This window comes from Haliotis cracherodii, unplaced genomic scaffold (assembly GCF_022045235.1).
Source record: "Haliotis cracherodii isolate W230 unplaced genomic scaffold, xgHalCrac1.p SCAF_10, whole genome shotgun sequence".
Lineage (NCBI taxonomy): Eukaryota > Metazoa > Mollusca > Gastropoda > Lepetellida > Haliotidae > Haliotis > Haliotis cracherodii.
In genome coordinates this window covers 43873811-43891563 of record NW_027266265.1, presented here as the reverse complement: position 1 = coordinate 43891563, position 17753 = coordinate 43873811, and the positions used below count along the sequence as shown (strand labels likewise).

The following is a 17753-nucleotide window of genomic DNA, read 5'->3' as shown; positions in this document are numbered from 1 at the left end:
CCGATTATGTTTCTAGGTTTGTCAGCACCATACCCGTGCTCGTGGGTTTCAACGAAGTGGTAAACGTCCGAGACCTGCATCACTTCGGGCTTTCCTCCCACATTCAGCTGACACGCCGTGATATAATTGCAATACTGTTAAAAGCGGCGTTAAACCCAACTCACTCACTCACTCACTCACTCACTCACTTCTAGATAAATGATGATAATAAAACTGAACTCAACATAGCCGAGTGCGGCGTACAACAACAAACAATCATAAACAGCAAAAAAATAAACGACAGGCATATGGCATATCCCACGATCAAATATGATACGAGACCACAGACGCGTTCATTTATCTGTGATGACAGACTGCGGTAGTATTGGGTTATCGTCCTCCCTTGGGTTCGGACTTCGGCTTCGGGCTACTGTAGCGTGCTCTATAGAAACTATCAATACGACTGAAGATGCTGCTGTGAATGTGATGTGATGGTGCTCAAGCCACGTGCGTCATTTATTAGTTCTATTTTGGATTACATGTGTTCCTGTGGTTACATGGGGTTCTTATGACAAAAAATCGATGAACACCAATGCAAGATACGAGACTTCAACGTCCGTGTGCGGAGACGCTGGTTAAATTATTTAATCATCCTGTACTTATTAACCAATTTTAAATGGTCTCTGTTAATTTGGTATACGCATGAGTAGGGCTTAATGTTTTAAAGAGCTTATCTCTTAAAAGATTCATTCAAGAAACATGAACGTCTCTTTCACATATCAAATATTTCCATAGGAAAAGCACTGACATCCACTGTTTTCCAGTCACTAATATACTTGCGAATTTAGAATTTAACCTTACCAACACACGTTTAAAAAGGATAAACAACTTCTGGTGGACACATTGGTAAGGTGTGGTTCTCAAAGAACAATGATCATTATCAGGACATGGATTCAAAGCACAATCAACGAATAATGGCACGGCTGAGGGACGCAATGTAGTGTTATAACTGATCATTCTGTCATTTATGATAATTTTTCTGTTATGGAAACGGCAAATGCATCCGTACCATGTAGACGAAAATAACACAAATTTCCTTCCGCAAGTGGAAGCAAATTGATCTACAGAAGTTTAATTCTGACCTATCAGATTCTCTGGGTCCTACTGTCCTTGACTGCGTGGACCTAGAGGAGTGTTGTGCCCTCTATAATTCCAGCATTCATACAGTCGTACAGAAGAATGCACCGTTGAAAACACGAAGGGTTGTTATCCATGAGCGTGACTGAAGACCTACCTACCTCTTCAGGAACACTTACCTTTAGCAGAACCCCATCAGTGTTAGAGTTTCCTGCAGGCGCTTTCGAGCAGATTTCTTAACTGGATACCAGCGCTTAAGGATTTATTTATTATTTTTATTATAAAGAACATTCCCTCTCCACAGGGATACTGTCATCGGACAGAACAGTCATAGCACTGACGCGCCAAACCTTAACATACAAAACTCATCTCAATAAACCGGACCTTCTGTAAGAAAGATAGATAAGTCCCGGTTTCTGGGTGACGTGTCTGACCTAAACACAAGACCAATCAGTCAGCCTGGGGAGAGAGAATATGAAGCGTGCTTCACAATTCTTGGAGCTGTTGACAGGTACTGTACTTGAATCAGGCATGAAATTCCGAAACGGTGGATTAATTTCTCCCTTATCAAATGACTGCTCCGGTTCCAAAAGACCAAACAGCAAGCGTGAAATGATGCTATTAGTGGGACAAATCTGGGCTGGAGGTTGATTCTGGTTTATGTTCACACGCATTCTTCATACTTGGTCTGCTAATAGGGGCTGTGTAGTCTACTCGTCGAGGGAATTACGATTTACATGTAGATAACGAAAATCGCTTGTCAAAAATCTCAACTCGCAAGCTGATTTTGTAAACCATTCGCGCTTCTAACCCCCCGAGATACGACCATCTGATAATGTCGTGTAATTCACTTTCTGTTTCCCACAGCTGTATTGCCACTGATTTAAGTGAAAATCCTTTTTGCTCTATCCGTTCCTTCTTCTTTGCACGTAAGCAGTCAATCAGTGAATTACTCAACAAGGAAGATTGGAGATTACAGCAATTCTCGACAAGGCTAATTCCATGTAATACATGTTCGGAATGTGAATTGGAAAAAAATCCACTTAATATTTATGAAGTGTTAGAGAAGGAGTGAGATACCTTTTCCCCGTTGCATTGAGCATTGTTTGAGTAAAAGTGAGTGAGTGAGTGAGTTGGGTTTAACGCCGCTTTTAACAGTATTCCAGTTATATCACGGCGTGTCAGCTTAATGTGGGAGGAAAGCCCAAGAGCACGGGTATGATGCTGACAAACCTAGAAACATAAGCGGGGCGAACTTGGATTCGATCCCACAATCGTAGGGACGCAACTCTGCACAGCGAATCGCGGCGCCTTAGACGACTGGGCCCCCCGTGCACCCTTGAGTTAAAGCACTGCATCACATTTTAATGTGGGAGGAAAGCCCGAAGTGATTCAGCTCATGCGCGTTAACCTATTGGATGGAACACACGAGCATGGGTAGGGTGCTGAAAGAACAAGGGTCATATTCAGGTCGAATCGGGGATCTGAACTCACGATCAGCGGATCCAGGAACAATTAAGGAACGATAAGAAATCGTGCGTTCACCCGATTCTGATTGGTAAAGCAGATATATCAAATCACAATAACAAGCGACAGCTTCACAAAAAATATATATTTATAGTGAAGCACCCAGTCGTTTGACATAAATATTACGTTTGAGAAAGAGGAGTTGTGATTCTTACAACAATTACACATTTCCTTAATCATAAGTACTTAAACATTTCCATAATCATAATATAAGAAATCTCGATTGTACGATTCGGAGAATATTTTATGATATGTTCATGAATCATTATCAAATTGTGATGATGCCAGATGTTCGCAAAAAGGTGAGTGTATCCTTCCCCAGCGGTGGCACCAGTCACAAACACATGCAAAGGCAGGTCAATGATAACGATGTACGATAAAACAGTAACGTTTATTGCTTCACGGTTGTAACGTGAGTGGACCGCTGTGAAATCAAAACCGTGCTCTTGTGTACGGATGGTCATGTATATTGACTTTATTTATACGAGTACAGTATATTGATGATATTCTACTGGATTGCTTTAGTATCAACAGCGATTTGGTCCCTGGATTTTAAAACACGGCTAATGATCACAACATTTAGCTGTACAATGCCACATTTATCCACGTGTTTCCCTAGCAGAAAATAGTTGGCGTTTAGGTGAGTGAGTGAGCATGGGTTTACGCCGTATTTAGCAATATTCCAGCAATATCACGGCGAAATGGGCTTCACACATTTTACCCATGTCAGGAATCGAACCCGGGTCTTCGGCGTGACGGGCGAACGTTTTAACCACCAGGCTACCCTGGAGTGGTTTGCATTGTGAAACGTGTCACAGAGTGTTTAATTAATCAATTAAATTTAATTTGAAAATGATATTAATTTAACTTGAAACGTCGATATTAATTGGATATGATGAGAACAGCAAAAGAAACTATACCCCCCGGTTTACCCCTCAGTTTATATTGGCATATCGTGCAGAAATGATGTGAAAGTAAAGTGTTTCTTCATTTAAGCCCGTGTGAGTTACCCAAATTATTTGCCCGACTGTTTGGTATCGAAAATCCTTTGATGCCGACGTAAGGAGTTGAGTGCCGGCTTTGATAATGCTATCAGACATAGCCTTAGGTCAAGTCACGCCAACATGTCTCTGAAATGGTCCACTTGATCTTCCGACTCATGTCATTGTAATTAATGAACAATTTAACCTCGATCCATGTAATTAGTTTTCAGTGTCTAGTGCCTCTTCAAATCCAATTACAGATCTTGATGCCAAAGATTATAAACATCTTTCAAGCACAATTCCCTGGCTAGTTTTTGTCCTTGAAGAATTCAATGCGTCCATTCAGGACGACGCCAAACATGAAAATCATTCTTTCAGAAGACCATCTTATCAGTTGCAAATGTCATGAATGGATGTACAAAGATCGGGGATTAATGAGTGAGTTGGGTTTAACACTGATAAGAAAACAATTCAATTATATCATCTGTGGAGAAGTGGATAGAGTGTCTGCCCAGAGAGGTGAAGGTCGCCGGTTCGATGCCCGGACCGCGTCATATTAAAGACGTTAAAAGATGGTACTTGTTGTTAGCCTGTCTGACGGTCTGAGTCAGCATTCTGTGTCTGAGCTGGGTATGGTATAAAAGCGGACTGGCACTACTAATCTGGCATTAGTCTCAAGAAGTACAAGCAGCCACAAACACACACATATATCACATCGCTGTATAAGCGCAATAATCTTAAAAGCGACGTAAAATCCAATTTCAATTCACATCAATTATACCTCGGACCCGGCTTAATGTAAGAGGAAAGCCTAGCGATACGAGTAGTAGACGTTTTATCATTACGAACACGGCTATATTGAGTTTATTTTTATTTTCATCGTTCAATCTCGAAAAATCCCGGCGGGGTCTTCATACATTGTACCAATATGTCGAATCAAACCCGGTTGTTCAGCGTGACAAGACAAAGCTTCAACCACAAAGATACCCAATCGTACAGGTATGTGATGACATGGGATACAGACGGTAGGACAGAACAAATGAAAAGCGAATCATAGTATAAGGGTCAAGACTAGACCATAAAATTGCTATTTGGGGACAAAAGTTACATTGATATTTAGGCACATGAGTAAACAGAGGTGTATATGTTTGTTGTTTGAAGCCGCATATTCCAGCTATGTGACGGCGCTCGATCTGTTAATAATGGTGTCTGAACAAGAAGATCCAGTGATTATTATCGTTAGCATCACTCGACGCCTATGGGATACGATGACTTTCTTCAACCAAGCCAGCGAGTAACGACAATCAATGGATGTTGAAGACCAATTCTAAGCCGGATTTTCACGGGTACGGGTCGTTAGTACCAACATGGCTCTTTAATAAGTCCATTGAACGAAGACCTGCTGTAATCGCCAAATTTTGACAAGTAATGCCCTGTCCCTATATAGATCACCCTTATGTTATAGATGCCTGTGTCCCAATGATATGTACTGGAGAGCATCTTATATCAGGTTTCGAGATCTAGAAAGATGATCAGTTTTGTTGATTGACCGATTAGATTTGCACTGGTAGTCTCACGACGACACACTGACAAAGTGAACAATCGCTGTGTCTAAACTTCAGACTTTAAGATTGTATCCGTACATGTATTATTCAGATACATAGTTTTCACGAGAACGCCGTATGTTATTTAATTCATGTAAACAATATCGTTCGGGTTCAACACACGATAAAATCACCGTTTCTGTTATCGCAGGCAGTTCGTTAATGGTCAGTGAGACAACCTTCCTAGGGCGACAATTGTCACTCCTAGATCTCAGACTTGCAATGTCGCAGCGTTAAGATGGCTTTGTGCGAGTGGCCCTGGATGACATGTCTTGTATTGTTTTATTCGATTTGTTGTGAATCAAAAATCAAAATATCAAAATCCTCTCATTTAATTTGCTACCTACAACAGCCCCCCCCCCCCCCCCCAACCCCTCAAAAACAAGGGGGGGTGGGATCACATGGATGAATGTAGTACTATTTTTCAGGAATAATGTGCGTGTGACCTCATTAACGCACCACTAGTTTCATCTAAAATGTCACGCTAGGTTGCTAGAATTTTTTTCAAATGCTCTCACAGACTTTCCTCGCCAAGAAGAGTCGTAAGGTTATGGAAGTCGAAAGCACGTACTCGAAAATATTGTTTCTGAAGACCTCATATGAAGGCGCATTTAGTTTTTGAAAAATGTATTTCTGGTTAACATGTAACAAGCATCATCTGCATTGTGCTCTGATAAGACCATTCTCAACACGATTTGCTTGGTGTCAATATGTTCGCCAGCCGGTATGGACAGATCTAGGTAAAAAACTAATAAAATAATACTGTCACTCAAAGACTTCAAAAGTAATGCATTCGTAAGTCACAGCTGGTTCATATAGGATATAATGGGTATATCCTAATACGTTGGCTTTGTTTGTCTGCACGTTCAGTTCTTTGCTTTAATCAGTGCCATTATCTACACAGCGTTACATATTTAAGAGTTTTGTTTGCTGATTACACATGTAAATGCTTACAAAGGATGAACTTTCCTTCATTAGTTGGGAACCCAAATACCCAATGTTGAAAACATTAATAGGGCCGTGATATCCGGCGCCACAAGGCGGAGAGACCTGACCGGAAATAATTCAATTGAGACCCCCTTGAAAGATGTGCTCCCAAGACGTTCAATGTCATTAAAACAGCCTCCTTAGTCCAGTGGATGGGGCGTCTGTCGTGGAAGCGGAATGTCGGTGGTTCGATCCCAAGCGGAGTCATGCCTAAATATGTTAAACAGTTGTACTTGTTTCCCTGACTGGTGCTCGGCATTTAAGTCTATATACTGTGTCTGAGTATCTGTGGACCAGCACTCTTAAACCGGATTTAGTCCGGACTATAGCTAGTACAAGAACAGACAGACAGACAGACAGACACACACACACACACACACAAGCGCGCGCACAGAGACACACACACAGGCGCACAAGCACACACTCCACACACACACACCACACACAGACAGACAGAGAGGCACACACACACAGACACAGACACACACACATACACACATGCACAGAGACACACACACAGACACACAAGCACACACACACATCTCACTCCACATACACAGAAACACAGACACAAATACACACGACAGACAGAGAAGCGCACAGACACAGACACAGACACAGACACAGACACAGACAAGTGCACGTAGCTATATGAGTGCAATAATCATAGAGGCGACGTTCAGCACTATTTCTCCGTGCAGGTATTCTTCATGTCATGGAAGATTTTAGCTTGAGAGATTTACATCTGTAAGACCACTACCCGTATCTTCCTTGGAACGGCCGGTTCTGTACCATACAGGCTTAACATATCCCGTTGTAGGCCGGATAGCTCCTGATCATATGGATTCAAAGTGTAAAGTTTATTCTTATTAGGGGCGGTGGGGTAGCCTTGTGGTTAAAACGTTCGCTCGTCACCGGCCCGGGTTCGATTCCCCACACGGATACTGTGTGTGAAGCCCATTTCTGGTCCCGCCGGAATATTGCTAAAAGCGACGTAAAATCTAACGCACTCACTTACTCATATCGGCTGCTTCAAACATGATCGCGTACTACACTGGATTAACAATAATTATATACATCTAGCCATACAATTAGGAAAAGAGTTAACGAGAACGGAGAATGATTCATTACACAACATGCCATAAACGTTTGGAACTGCATTTATCATCCAAAATTGGCTCCCACAGGAGATATCACTTAGATGAGACCAAGAGATATCAACATTGTAGATATCGCAGCAATGAAATTGCATCACAGTGCTTTGCACCCATTGTGACGTCATTAGTTACCACGACGTCACAATCAAATGACATCAATAATGGATCTGCTACTGAAGCTGTTAGCAGTACTTTTTACACTTAAGACACTGCTTATTACTGCCTACAAACTGAAAAAGTTGAATGATGTTGGGTGATACATAAAATCTCACTCGAGTGTCTTTTGATATAAAATATATCAACACTCGTTGATAACTTAGGTCATGATCATTTAACGTAACTTATACGTCACAGATAAAATTACATAATTTCGAAACTCGCATAACAGAAAAGTATTTCTTTTACGTAATGGCATATGATTCAATATCATAATCATCGACGGAAAGGTATGTTACATGTATTTTTGCTCAAAATAAAAACGAAATACGAGGTCATCTATAGTGCATATACGGCATTGCGTTAATTGAAACATTTTCTTTACGTCCAGTCAAATTATAGCGATGCAACACAACTGCTGACAATGGAAGTCCATACACATGGCCAACTCTCGCCACATACGAGGGCTGGCTGAAAAGTTCTAAGCCGGAGTGAGATATCTCAATCGGATTGAAAAAAACTTTTGCCACCAACAAGTACAATTATTTAATGAATCATAGACATAAGAACTGCAACTGTAGTGTTATTATTATCTTTGTACCAGATCATCTTGTGAATCTACCTATTGAAATCACCAGAAATGGACAAAACTTGCATAGGGCAGTCATCAAGTACCTGCAACTGAAAGGGCTAACTCCAACATAGATACATGCTGACATAGTCTCTACTTTAGGGGATGATGCCCCTTCCCTTTTCACTGTAAAGAAGTGGTCTGCGGAATTCAAGCGTGGCAGAGAGAGCCTTGACGATGACCCGCGTCCAGGATGGCCTTCAACAGCAACCATTCCGGAAAACATTACCTGGGTGCATGACATGGTGATGGCTGATCGACGATTGACCACTCGACATATTGCCAGTGTTGTGGGCATCTCTCATGAGAGGGTTGAGCACATTATCACCAACGATTAGGGAATGACAAAAGTTTCTGCAAGATGGGTGCCAAAGCTCTTGACAGTGGATCAGAAACGTCAATTTATGCCGTTTTGAAGCAGATCCCGATGATTTTTTGGCCCGACTTGTAACCATGGATGAGACCTGGGCCCACTTGCACAAAACTATCTTAGCGCTACGACTATTGTAAGCCTATGTTAAAGTATGGGAGTTAAGATCATCTTAGTGCTAAGATCGCTTTGTGCAAGTGGATCCTGGATTCATCACTTTCAACCAGAAACCAAAATTCAGGCTCAACAATGAGCCAAGTCAGTTCCTTCTGCTGGAAAGGTGATGGCTTCAATCTTTTGGGATTCCACGGGTATTCTGCTGATTGGCTATCTTGAAAAAAGGCCAGACTGTCAATGGAAGATATTATGCTGACCTACTGAGACAGTTGCGTGAAGCTATCAAAGCTAAGCGACGGGGAATGCTTACTAAAGGAGTCCTGTTCCACCAAGACCATGCTCCTGTTCACAAATCGGTGGTTGCCATGTCAGCGATCCTTGATCGGGCTTCGAATTCATTGACCATCCCCCTTATTCACCCGATTTGGCCCCGTCAGACTTCCACCTGTTTCCCAAAATGAAAAAGGAACTAGCCGGTCGCCATTTTCCTGGTAATGATGATGTCATTTCTGCTGTGAATGACTTTTTTAGGGTGGCAGAAGAAGATTTCTTCTTGACCGGCATCCAGGCCTTGCAGCATTGCTGCCAAACGTGTGTAAACCTGGAAGGGGACTATTTTGAGAAATAAATGAATACCATGATACGGGTCTTTCACAGTTAGGCTTAGAACTTTTCCGCCAGCCCTCGTATACTACATGTATACCACATGTCAACACGGAATTGGCAGATGCAAGAGCGAGACTATTTCACATAAGTGCATTGTTTCTTTTAAAACACATCTGTGACGCCATTGTATTGTTTGTGCGCTTCATTATTTTAAGGGAATGGAAAGTTGATTGTGTTCTCTGCCGCTGTTGCACGTGCTCCGTTGCAAATAATCGATGGTATCCTTTCGTATGGACGTCATTTTTGATTTTTTAAAGTTTACATCGATGTAATGGCATAGTACCAAGGACAGATGGAATACGTTTATATTTTAACGCCCCGCGTAAATGTTTGTCAGATAAGCATTTGTCAATTTGACAGATATGAGATTTTCTGTAACAATTGATACTTCGTGATACCAACCAGCTGTGCATCTGGCAATACATCACTTGAATGCTTTTCAGCAGTTGTATCAGACATTAAAAAACAATCAACACCATAATGTGCGTCACAAGTCAGTGTATGGTAGAAGAATACGGGAAACAGGTACTATCAAGGTTGTGATAAGCACGGAAGGCGTGTGAAATCGCCAGCTGACACGGAAACAGGTTTCCCTCATAGTGTAGCCTCTCTCTGACTGGCACTTCCTTAAGCCCGTCTGGCAACAGATACGGTCCACTTCATCTGCGGATCAGACACCTCGCTGAGAGGAAAGTGCGGGGGCAACTGTCGTGATCGATTACAAATATCGATTTATGGACAACACGCCATTATAAATTACATTGATCAACGGAAATCATCTCTAAGGACTGAAATATTTGACCTTGACATTACTTTCATCAGTTTAGCTGTGTTTGTAACTCGTGCCACCTTAGGGACAGGAGTCGCCCACCTTTACGCAAACAGATTGTATCAGCACAATTTGATAGTGATTCATAGACGAATGCTACCCGCGAAGAACTGGGGTAGAATAGGTCTTCAGCAACCCATGCTTGCCTTAAAAGGTGACTATGCTTGTCGAAATAGCCGACTAACGGGATCGAGTGGTCAGGATCGCTGACTTGTTTGATGCATGTCATCGTATCCCATTTGCGTGGATCGATGCTCATGATGTCAATCACAAGATTGTCTCGATTATTTACAGACCACCGTCACCGGAATGTTGCTGAGTGCGGCGTTAAACAACAAACAAACAAAGTCACATGCTTATAATATAGTCAGAATCATACAACCCACTCTGCTTTTAGTGTGGATTTCTTATGAATGTGAAAAGGGAATTGTAGCTTTACATATTATCCGATATATTTCACATGCATTTCTGGGTGCTCAGACATGTGGCAATGAGTGTGACGAGTGTGTTTAAAGCTGCACTAACGGTATTCTAGCTACATATATGTATGGCGGTAGCCTGTAAATAAAACTGTTGCTTATGAAGACCAATGATCGATATGATGAGCACACCTCATGTCACCCGAGTATGCGTCTTGACCATCTAATTGCTTCTTACGACAAGTAGAGGTTACTTAGGACCAAGTTAAACCTGGAGTAAGTACGGTATACGGTACTAACACACCAAAGAGTGTTTGGTTAAAAGTCTGTAAAAAATGAAATTCTTCCCTGTGGGTTGCACGATCATTGATGTTTACATGGAACTTTTTGGAATCAAGAAGTCGCATATTGTTTAATTATATGTGTCACAATTAGAAGCTTTGTACCTCTGGATCATTGGACGATATGACACTTTATGATCAATATACCTAATTTATTGAGATCAACCTGTATTGTTTCAAATGATGTCATCGGCGGGCCAGGATACGCTCAGATATACGTAGGATACGCTCAGATATACGCTGGATATCGCGAAAGCCTGGTATCATCACAGTTTGATAGTGATTCATAAACATGCTTATCATACAGTCGGAATGGTACATTAGACACTGCCTTTAGTGGAGATGTGAAAATATTTTTGTCCTTGTATTTACTTTAACATGAAGATGACGAAAGTTGAATTAATTTCCTGTATTCCTGCAATTCAGTGTACATTTGATTTAATCAACTCATTGGGATTGGATTGGGTGTTTAGATTCCATGACTTGAGTGTTTACACGTCTTGTATTGACTGGTTGTGTGTCATTGTGTGATTTGAAGACCGCATCATTCGAATAGAAAAGTACTTCGTTAGAATTGACAACTTAATGTTGCTACACACTCTCAATATTAATGCGGGGAACGGGTGGCATGTCACCTAAGGCACCGCAATTCGCTGTGTAGAGTTGCGTCCCTTGGACCCACCAGAAACCTATGATAGTGGGTTCGAATTCCGGTTCGCCCCTATTATATTTCCAGGTTTGTCAGTACCATATCCGTGCTCATGGGCTTCACCAAAATTGTAAACGGCTTTCCTCCCACATTAAGCCGTGATGTAGTTGAGCTCCGGTTCAAAGCGGCGTTAAACCCAACTCAGTCAATATCAATTCCGTTCATATATGTTAGTTTGTTGATGAAAAAGATAATGATTTATATACATCTGCGTACTTTGGTTAAAGGCTGTTAAACTTGTTTGATATTTCAGAACAACAACCCACTAAAACATTGTACTTAACGCAGTTCTTTTCACTCAATAGTTTCGCTGACACCAATGGGTTTATTATTATCATGGCAGCATGATTCTAAACAGGCTGTGTTTTCAAGATAGAGCTCTAGTTTGCCTGCATATTTATTCAATTTAGAACCGAACAACGAAACACAGAGTCATTATCTCCCAAAACGTCATTACCATTCTATAGGAAGCTATTAAAACGTCAACGCCAGAGAATAATTAGTCTCGATTATGCGTCGAAACAGATTCCAATCGACGAAAATGACAATATAGAGGTGGCAGTTAGGCGATAAAACCAGCGGTTCACGAAAGGGTGAGCATGTCCTGCTCTACCGGTAACATCCTCCACTAACACAATATGCCTAACAAAGTATGTGTTTGTATATAATGTGTTTGTGGCCACACATGAGTGAGTCAGTATGGTTTAACACCGCTTCTAGCAATTTTCCAGCAATATCACGGCGGGTGACACCAGATCATTGGGCTTCACACATTGTACCCATGTCGGGAATCAACCCGGGTCTTCGGTGTGAAGAGCGAACGCTTTAACCACTAGGCTACCCCACCGCCCCGTCAAGGCATGAAGGCATGAAGGCATGAAGGCATGATTCGACTAAGATTTGCAGCTCAGTCAGTGAATTATGCTATTCCCTGTTTTGATTAGTGCCATATATTCCCGTGTATTTCAGGTAAACAATTGACTTGACTTTGCATGTGTTTGTGACGGTTGCCACCAGTGAGACAGGGTACCTCACCTTTTTGCGAACAACCGGTGTCATCACTATTTGATAAAAAGGAATTATTCTCGGAAGCTTCGCTAAAAGATAAACGGCGCCGACAGTTCTTTATTCTGCGATTAAGTACAATTTTTGTTACGTCATTACGGGATGACGTCATTACGCTGTCCATATTACATACCCGTAATCTAACGTATCCTTGGTAACATTGTTCTATCATTCCCATCATTAAAGATGGCTTATCCACATCAATTATTGCTCGGTGAAATATTTTCTTCAACGAAGACAACTGTCGGATAATTTTGCATAACAAAGTATGTGTTTGTGGCAAGACGTGAAGGCATTCGACGATGATTTGAATTTGCTCAGTCATTGAATTGCTGTTCCCTGTTTTGGTTTGGATCGTATGTTCCCGTGTATTTTAGGTGAACAACTGACTGGTATTTGTGACTGGTGGGGCAGGATACACTCACCCTTTCGCGAACACCCAGTATCATCTCTATTTGAAAGTGATTCATAAACACATGCTTATGATATCGTCGGAATCGGGTTTTGTCGTTTTATGATCACATGATACAGAATACATAATTTTGGGATGAGTGAGTGTTGTTACACGCCACAGTCAGAGCATTCGTTTTCAGCTTATCACGTCGGCGTGTACCTAATCGGGTCTGGAACGGTGTCTTCCCAATGTACCAACAGCCCCAATGTGCCAACAGTCCCAATGTGCCAACAGTCCCAGTGTGCCAACAGTCCCAATATGCTAACAATCCCAATGTGCCAACAGTTCTAATGTGCCACTAGTCCTCATATGCCACCAGTCCCAATATGCCAATAGTCTCAATATGCCTACAGTCCTAATGTGCCAACAATCCCAATGTGGCCATCAGCCCAAATGTGCCATGAGTCCCAATGTACCAACAGTCCCAATGCACCTACATTCCCAATGTGCCAACAGTCCAGGTGTGCCAACAGTCCCAATATGCTTACAGTCCCAATGTGGCAACAATCCCATGTGCCAACAGCCCCAATGTGCCAACAGTCACAATATGCCATCACTCCCAATGTGTCAACAGTACCAATGGGCCTACAGTCCCAGTACAACAACAGCGTCATTGTGCCAACAGTCCCAGTGTGCCAACAGTCCCAAAATGCTAATAATCCCAATGTGCCAACAATCCCAGTGTACCAACAGTACCACTGTGCCAACAATCCCAATTTGTCAACAGCCCCAATATGCTTACAGTCCCAGTACACCAACAGCCCCAATGTGCCAACAGTTCCAATGTGCCAACAATCCCAGTGTACCAACAGTCCCAATGTGCCAACAGTCCCAATGTGCCTACAGTCCCAGTACACCAACAGCCTCAATGTACAACAGTCACAATATGCCTACAGTCCTAATGTGCCAATAATCCCAATGTGTCAACAATCCCAATGTGCCTACAGTCCCAGTACACCAACAGCCCCAATGTGCCAACAGTCCCAATGTGCCAACAATCCCAGTGTACCAACAGTCCCAATGTGTCAACAATCCCAATGTGCCTACAGTCCCAGTACACCAACAGTCCCAGTACACCAACAGTCCCAATGTGCCAACAGTCACAATATGCCATCACTCCCAATGTGTCAACAGTACCAATGGGCCTACAGTCCCAGTACAACAACAGCGTCATTGTGCCAACAGTCCCAGTGTGCCAACAGTCCCAATATGCTAACAATCCCAATGTGCCAACAATCCCAGTGTACCAACAGTACCAATGTGCCAACAATCCCAATTTGTCAACAGCCCCAATATGCTTCAGTCCCAGTACACCAACAGCCCCAATGTGCCAACAGTTCCAATGTGCCAACAGTCCCAGTACACCAACAGCCTCAATGTACAACAGTCACAATATGCCTACAGTCCTAATGTGCCAATAATCCCAATGTGTCAACAATCCCAATGTGCCTACAGTCCCAGTACACCAACAGCCCCAATGTACAACAGTCACAATATGCCTACAGTCCCAATGTGCCAACAATCCCAATGTGTCAACAATCCCAATGTGCCTACAGTCCCAGTACACCAACAGCGTCAATGCAATGTGCCAACAGTCCCAATGCGCCAACAATCCCAGTGTACCAACAGTCCCAATGTGCCAACAGTCCTCATATGCCACCAGTCCCAATATGGCTACAGTCCCAATGTGTTAACAATCCCAATGTGTCAACAGTCCTAATGTGCCTACAGTCCCAGGACACCAACAGCCCCAATGTGCCAACAGTCACAATATGCCTACAGACCCAGTGTGCCAACAATCCCAATGTGTCAACAGTAACAATGTGCCTACAGTCCCAGTACACCAACAACGCCATTGTGCCAATAGTCCCAATGTGCCAACAATCCCAGTGTACCAACAGTCCCAGTGTACCAACAATCCCAATGTGTCAACAGTAATAATGTGCCTACAGTCACAGTACACCAACAACGCCATTGTGCCAACAGTCCCAATATGCAAATAATCCCAATATGCCAACAGTTCTAATGTGCCAACAGCCCCAACGTACCAACAGTCACAATATGCGTACAGTCTAAATGTGCCAACAATCCCAATGTGTCAACAGTACCAATTCGCTTACAGTCCAAGTACACCAACAGCGCCATTGTACCAACAGTCCCAATGTGCCAACAATCCCAATTTGTCAACAGCCCCAATATGCCTACAGTCCCAGTACACGAAAAGCCCCAATGTGCCAAAAGTTTCAATGTGCCAACAATCCCAGTGTACCAATAGTCCCAATGTGCCAACAGTCCCAATGTGCCTTCAGTCCCAGTATACCAACAGCCCCAATGTACAACAGTCCCAATATGCCTACAGTCCCAATGTGCCAACAATCCAAATGTGTCAACAGCCCAAATATGCCTACAGTCCCAGTACACCAACAGCGTCAATGTGCCAACAGTTAAAATGTGCCAACAATCCCAGTGTACCAACAGTCCCAATGTGCCTACAGTCCCAGTATACCAATAACCCCAATGTACAACCGCCACAATATGCCAACAGTCCCAATATGCCTACAGTCCCAATGTGCCAACAATCCAAATGTGTCAACAGCCCAAATATGCCTACAGTCCCAGTACACCAACAGCGTCAATGTGCCAACAGTTAAAATGTGCCAACAATCCCAGTGTACCAACAGTCCCAATGTGCCTACAGTCCCAGTATACCAATAACCCCAATGTACAACCGCCACAATATGCCTACAGCCCCAATATGTCTACAGTCCCAACGTGCCAACAATCCCAGTGTACCAACAATCCCAATATGCCTACAGTCCCAATATGCCTACAGTCCCAATCTGCCAACAATCCCAATGTGCCAACAATCCCCGTGTACCAACAATCCCAATGTGCCAACAATCCCAATGTGCCAACACTCCCAATGTGCCAAGAGTCCCAATGTGCAACAATCTCAATATACCATCACTCCCAATGTGCCGTCAGTCCCAATAAAGCAACAGTCCCAATGTGTCTACAGTTACAATATGCCTACAGTGCCATTGTGCCTACAGTCCCTATATGCCTACAGTCCCAATGTGCCTACAGTTCCAATATACCTACAGTCCAAATACGCCTACAGTCCCAAAATGTTTCTACAGTAAAATCATGAAATGATACGGTCTGATGCTCAGATAGCGATGCAGTCGTCTATTTTCAACGAAACAATGGAGGCACAATAGAAACCACATTTGGATTGAGCGTATGGAAGTGATTGAGTGCCACCAGTCCCAATATGCCAACAATCCCAATGTGCCAACAGTCTCAATATGCCTACAGTCCTAATGTGCCAACAATCCCAATGTGCCATCAGCCCCAATGTGCCATGCGACAACAACCACCCAGTCACACTTTGTGAGCAACCGATCTTCATTTATAAGTCTTAAGACCAGCACGGGATCCGTATGAGGATGCACATATATTAAAAACATGATCATATTCTGCATCAACACAGAAACTGAACAATTAATCACGCCAAAATTATTCCAATCAGAGAGCCATGTTGTGACAAGGTAATATCCTTACAGGAGCATGCATAATGATTTCTTCCAGGCTATATTTCCTAACGAGAATGTACTTCATCAGGTAGCAGATAGTGCGTCTTCATCAACTGTTGCCGCTGTTGGTGCGTACGGTCTGACGATCACTTGATGATTTCAAAGCCCTGAGGATACGCCTGTCAATTTAAATTTGCACCGTGACATTAGAGACATGTATATAATACAGAACATGCTTCGCGAATATCCGTTGTCATGAATACATCTTTACACTTAGATTCTTTTTTTATGCCACTTTCAACAATATTTGAGTTTGCAGGGCAGTTTAATGTGTGGCGTCCGAAGTGATGGAGGTCGTAGACGTTTGTGGTGAAACTTCCGAGCACGAGGTGCTGACAAACCCATGATCAATAACTCTGGGATTCGAACCCACAATCGTGGGATCGTGAGACGTCTAAGGGACACGAGTCTGCACATAGACTTTAGACCATTGTCCACCCGAACCTCCAGATTTTTACATCGATGAGACCCGTGAAGATTCCGGGGTAGAATAGGTCTTCAGCAACCCATGCTTGTCGTAAAAGGCGACCAACGGGATCGTGTGGTCAGGCTCGCTGACTTGGTTGATACATGTCACCGATCCCAATTGCGTGGATCGATGCTCATGATATCAATCACTGGATTGTCTGGTCCAGACTCGATTATTTACAGACCGCCGTCATATAGCTGGAATATTACTGAGTGCACCGTTAAACAACAAACCAACCAACCAACATCGATGAGTGACCCCCCCTTTTGTATGTCAACATGTACAAAACAATCCGTTCTGCGCATTGGAATCATGTTACCAGAGTTAATACGTGTTTCTCCTTGTATGGGATTCATTGAAAAGATCATAAACAAGTATAACAATTTCGTAGATGGTTTGTCATGACTGCCGTTTCCAATGCCTTCGCCTTCTTTATTTTGTGTGAGTGAGTGAGTGAGTGAGTTAGATTTAACAGCAGCCACATAGCAACGGGAGCCTATAATATATAAGATAAATAAAAGCGACAAAAACATTTCCGTATTCGTTATATAAAACGT

General features: G+C 42.7%; 1 protein-coding gene across 1 annotated transcript; it reads left to right on the top strand.

Moving 5' to 3' along the window:
• Nucleotides 1-13524: 13524 nt before the first annotated feature.
• LOC139453838 (uncharacterized) lies at nucleotides 13525-15782 on the top strand. The gene is made up of 3 exons (XM_071235290.1): nucleotides 13525-14001; nucleotides 14181-14509; nucleotides 15152-15782. Exons 1-3 carry the CDS (start codon nucleotides 13525-13527, stop codon nucleotides 15780-15782), a joined length of 1437 nt encoding a protein of 478 aa, XP_071091391.1.
• The last annotated feature ends 1971 nt before the right edge of the window (nucleotides 15783-17753 follow it).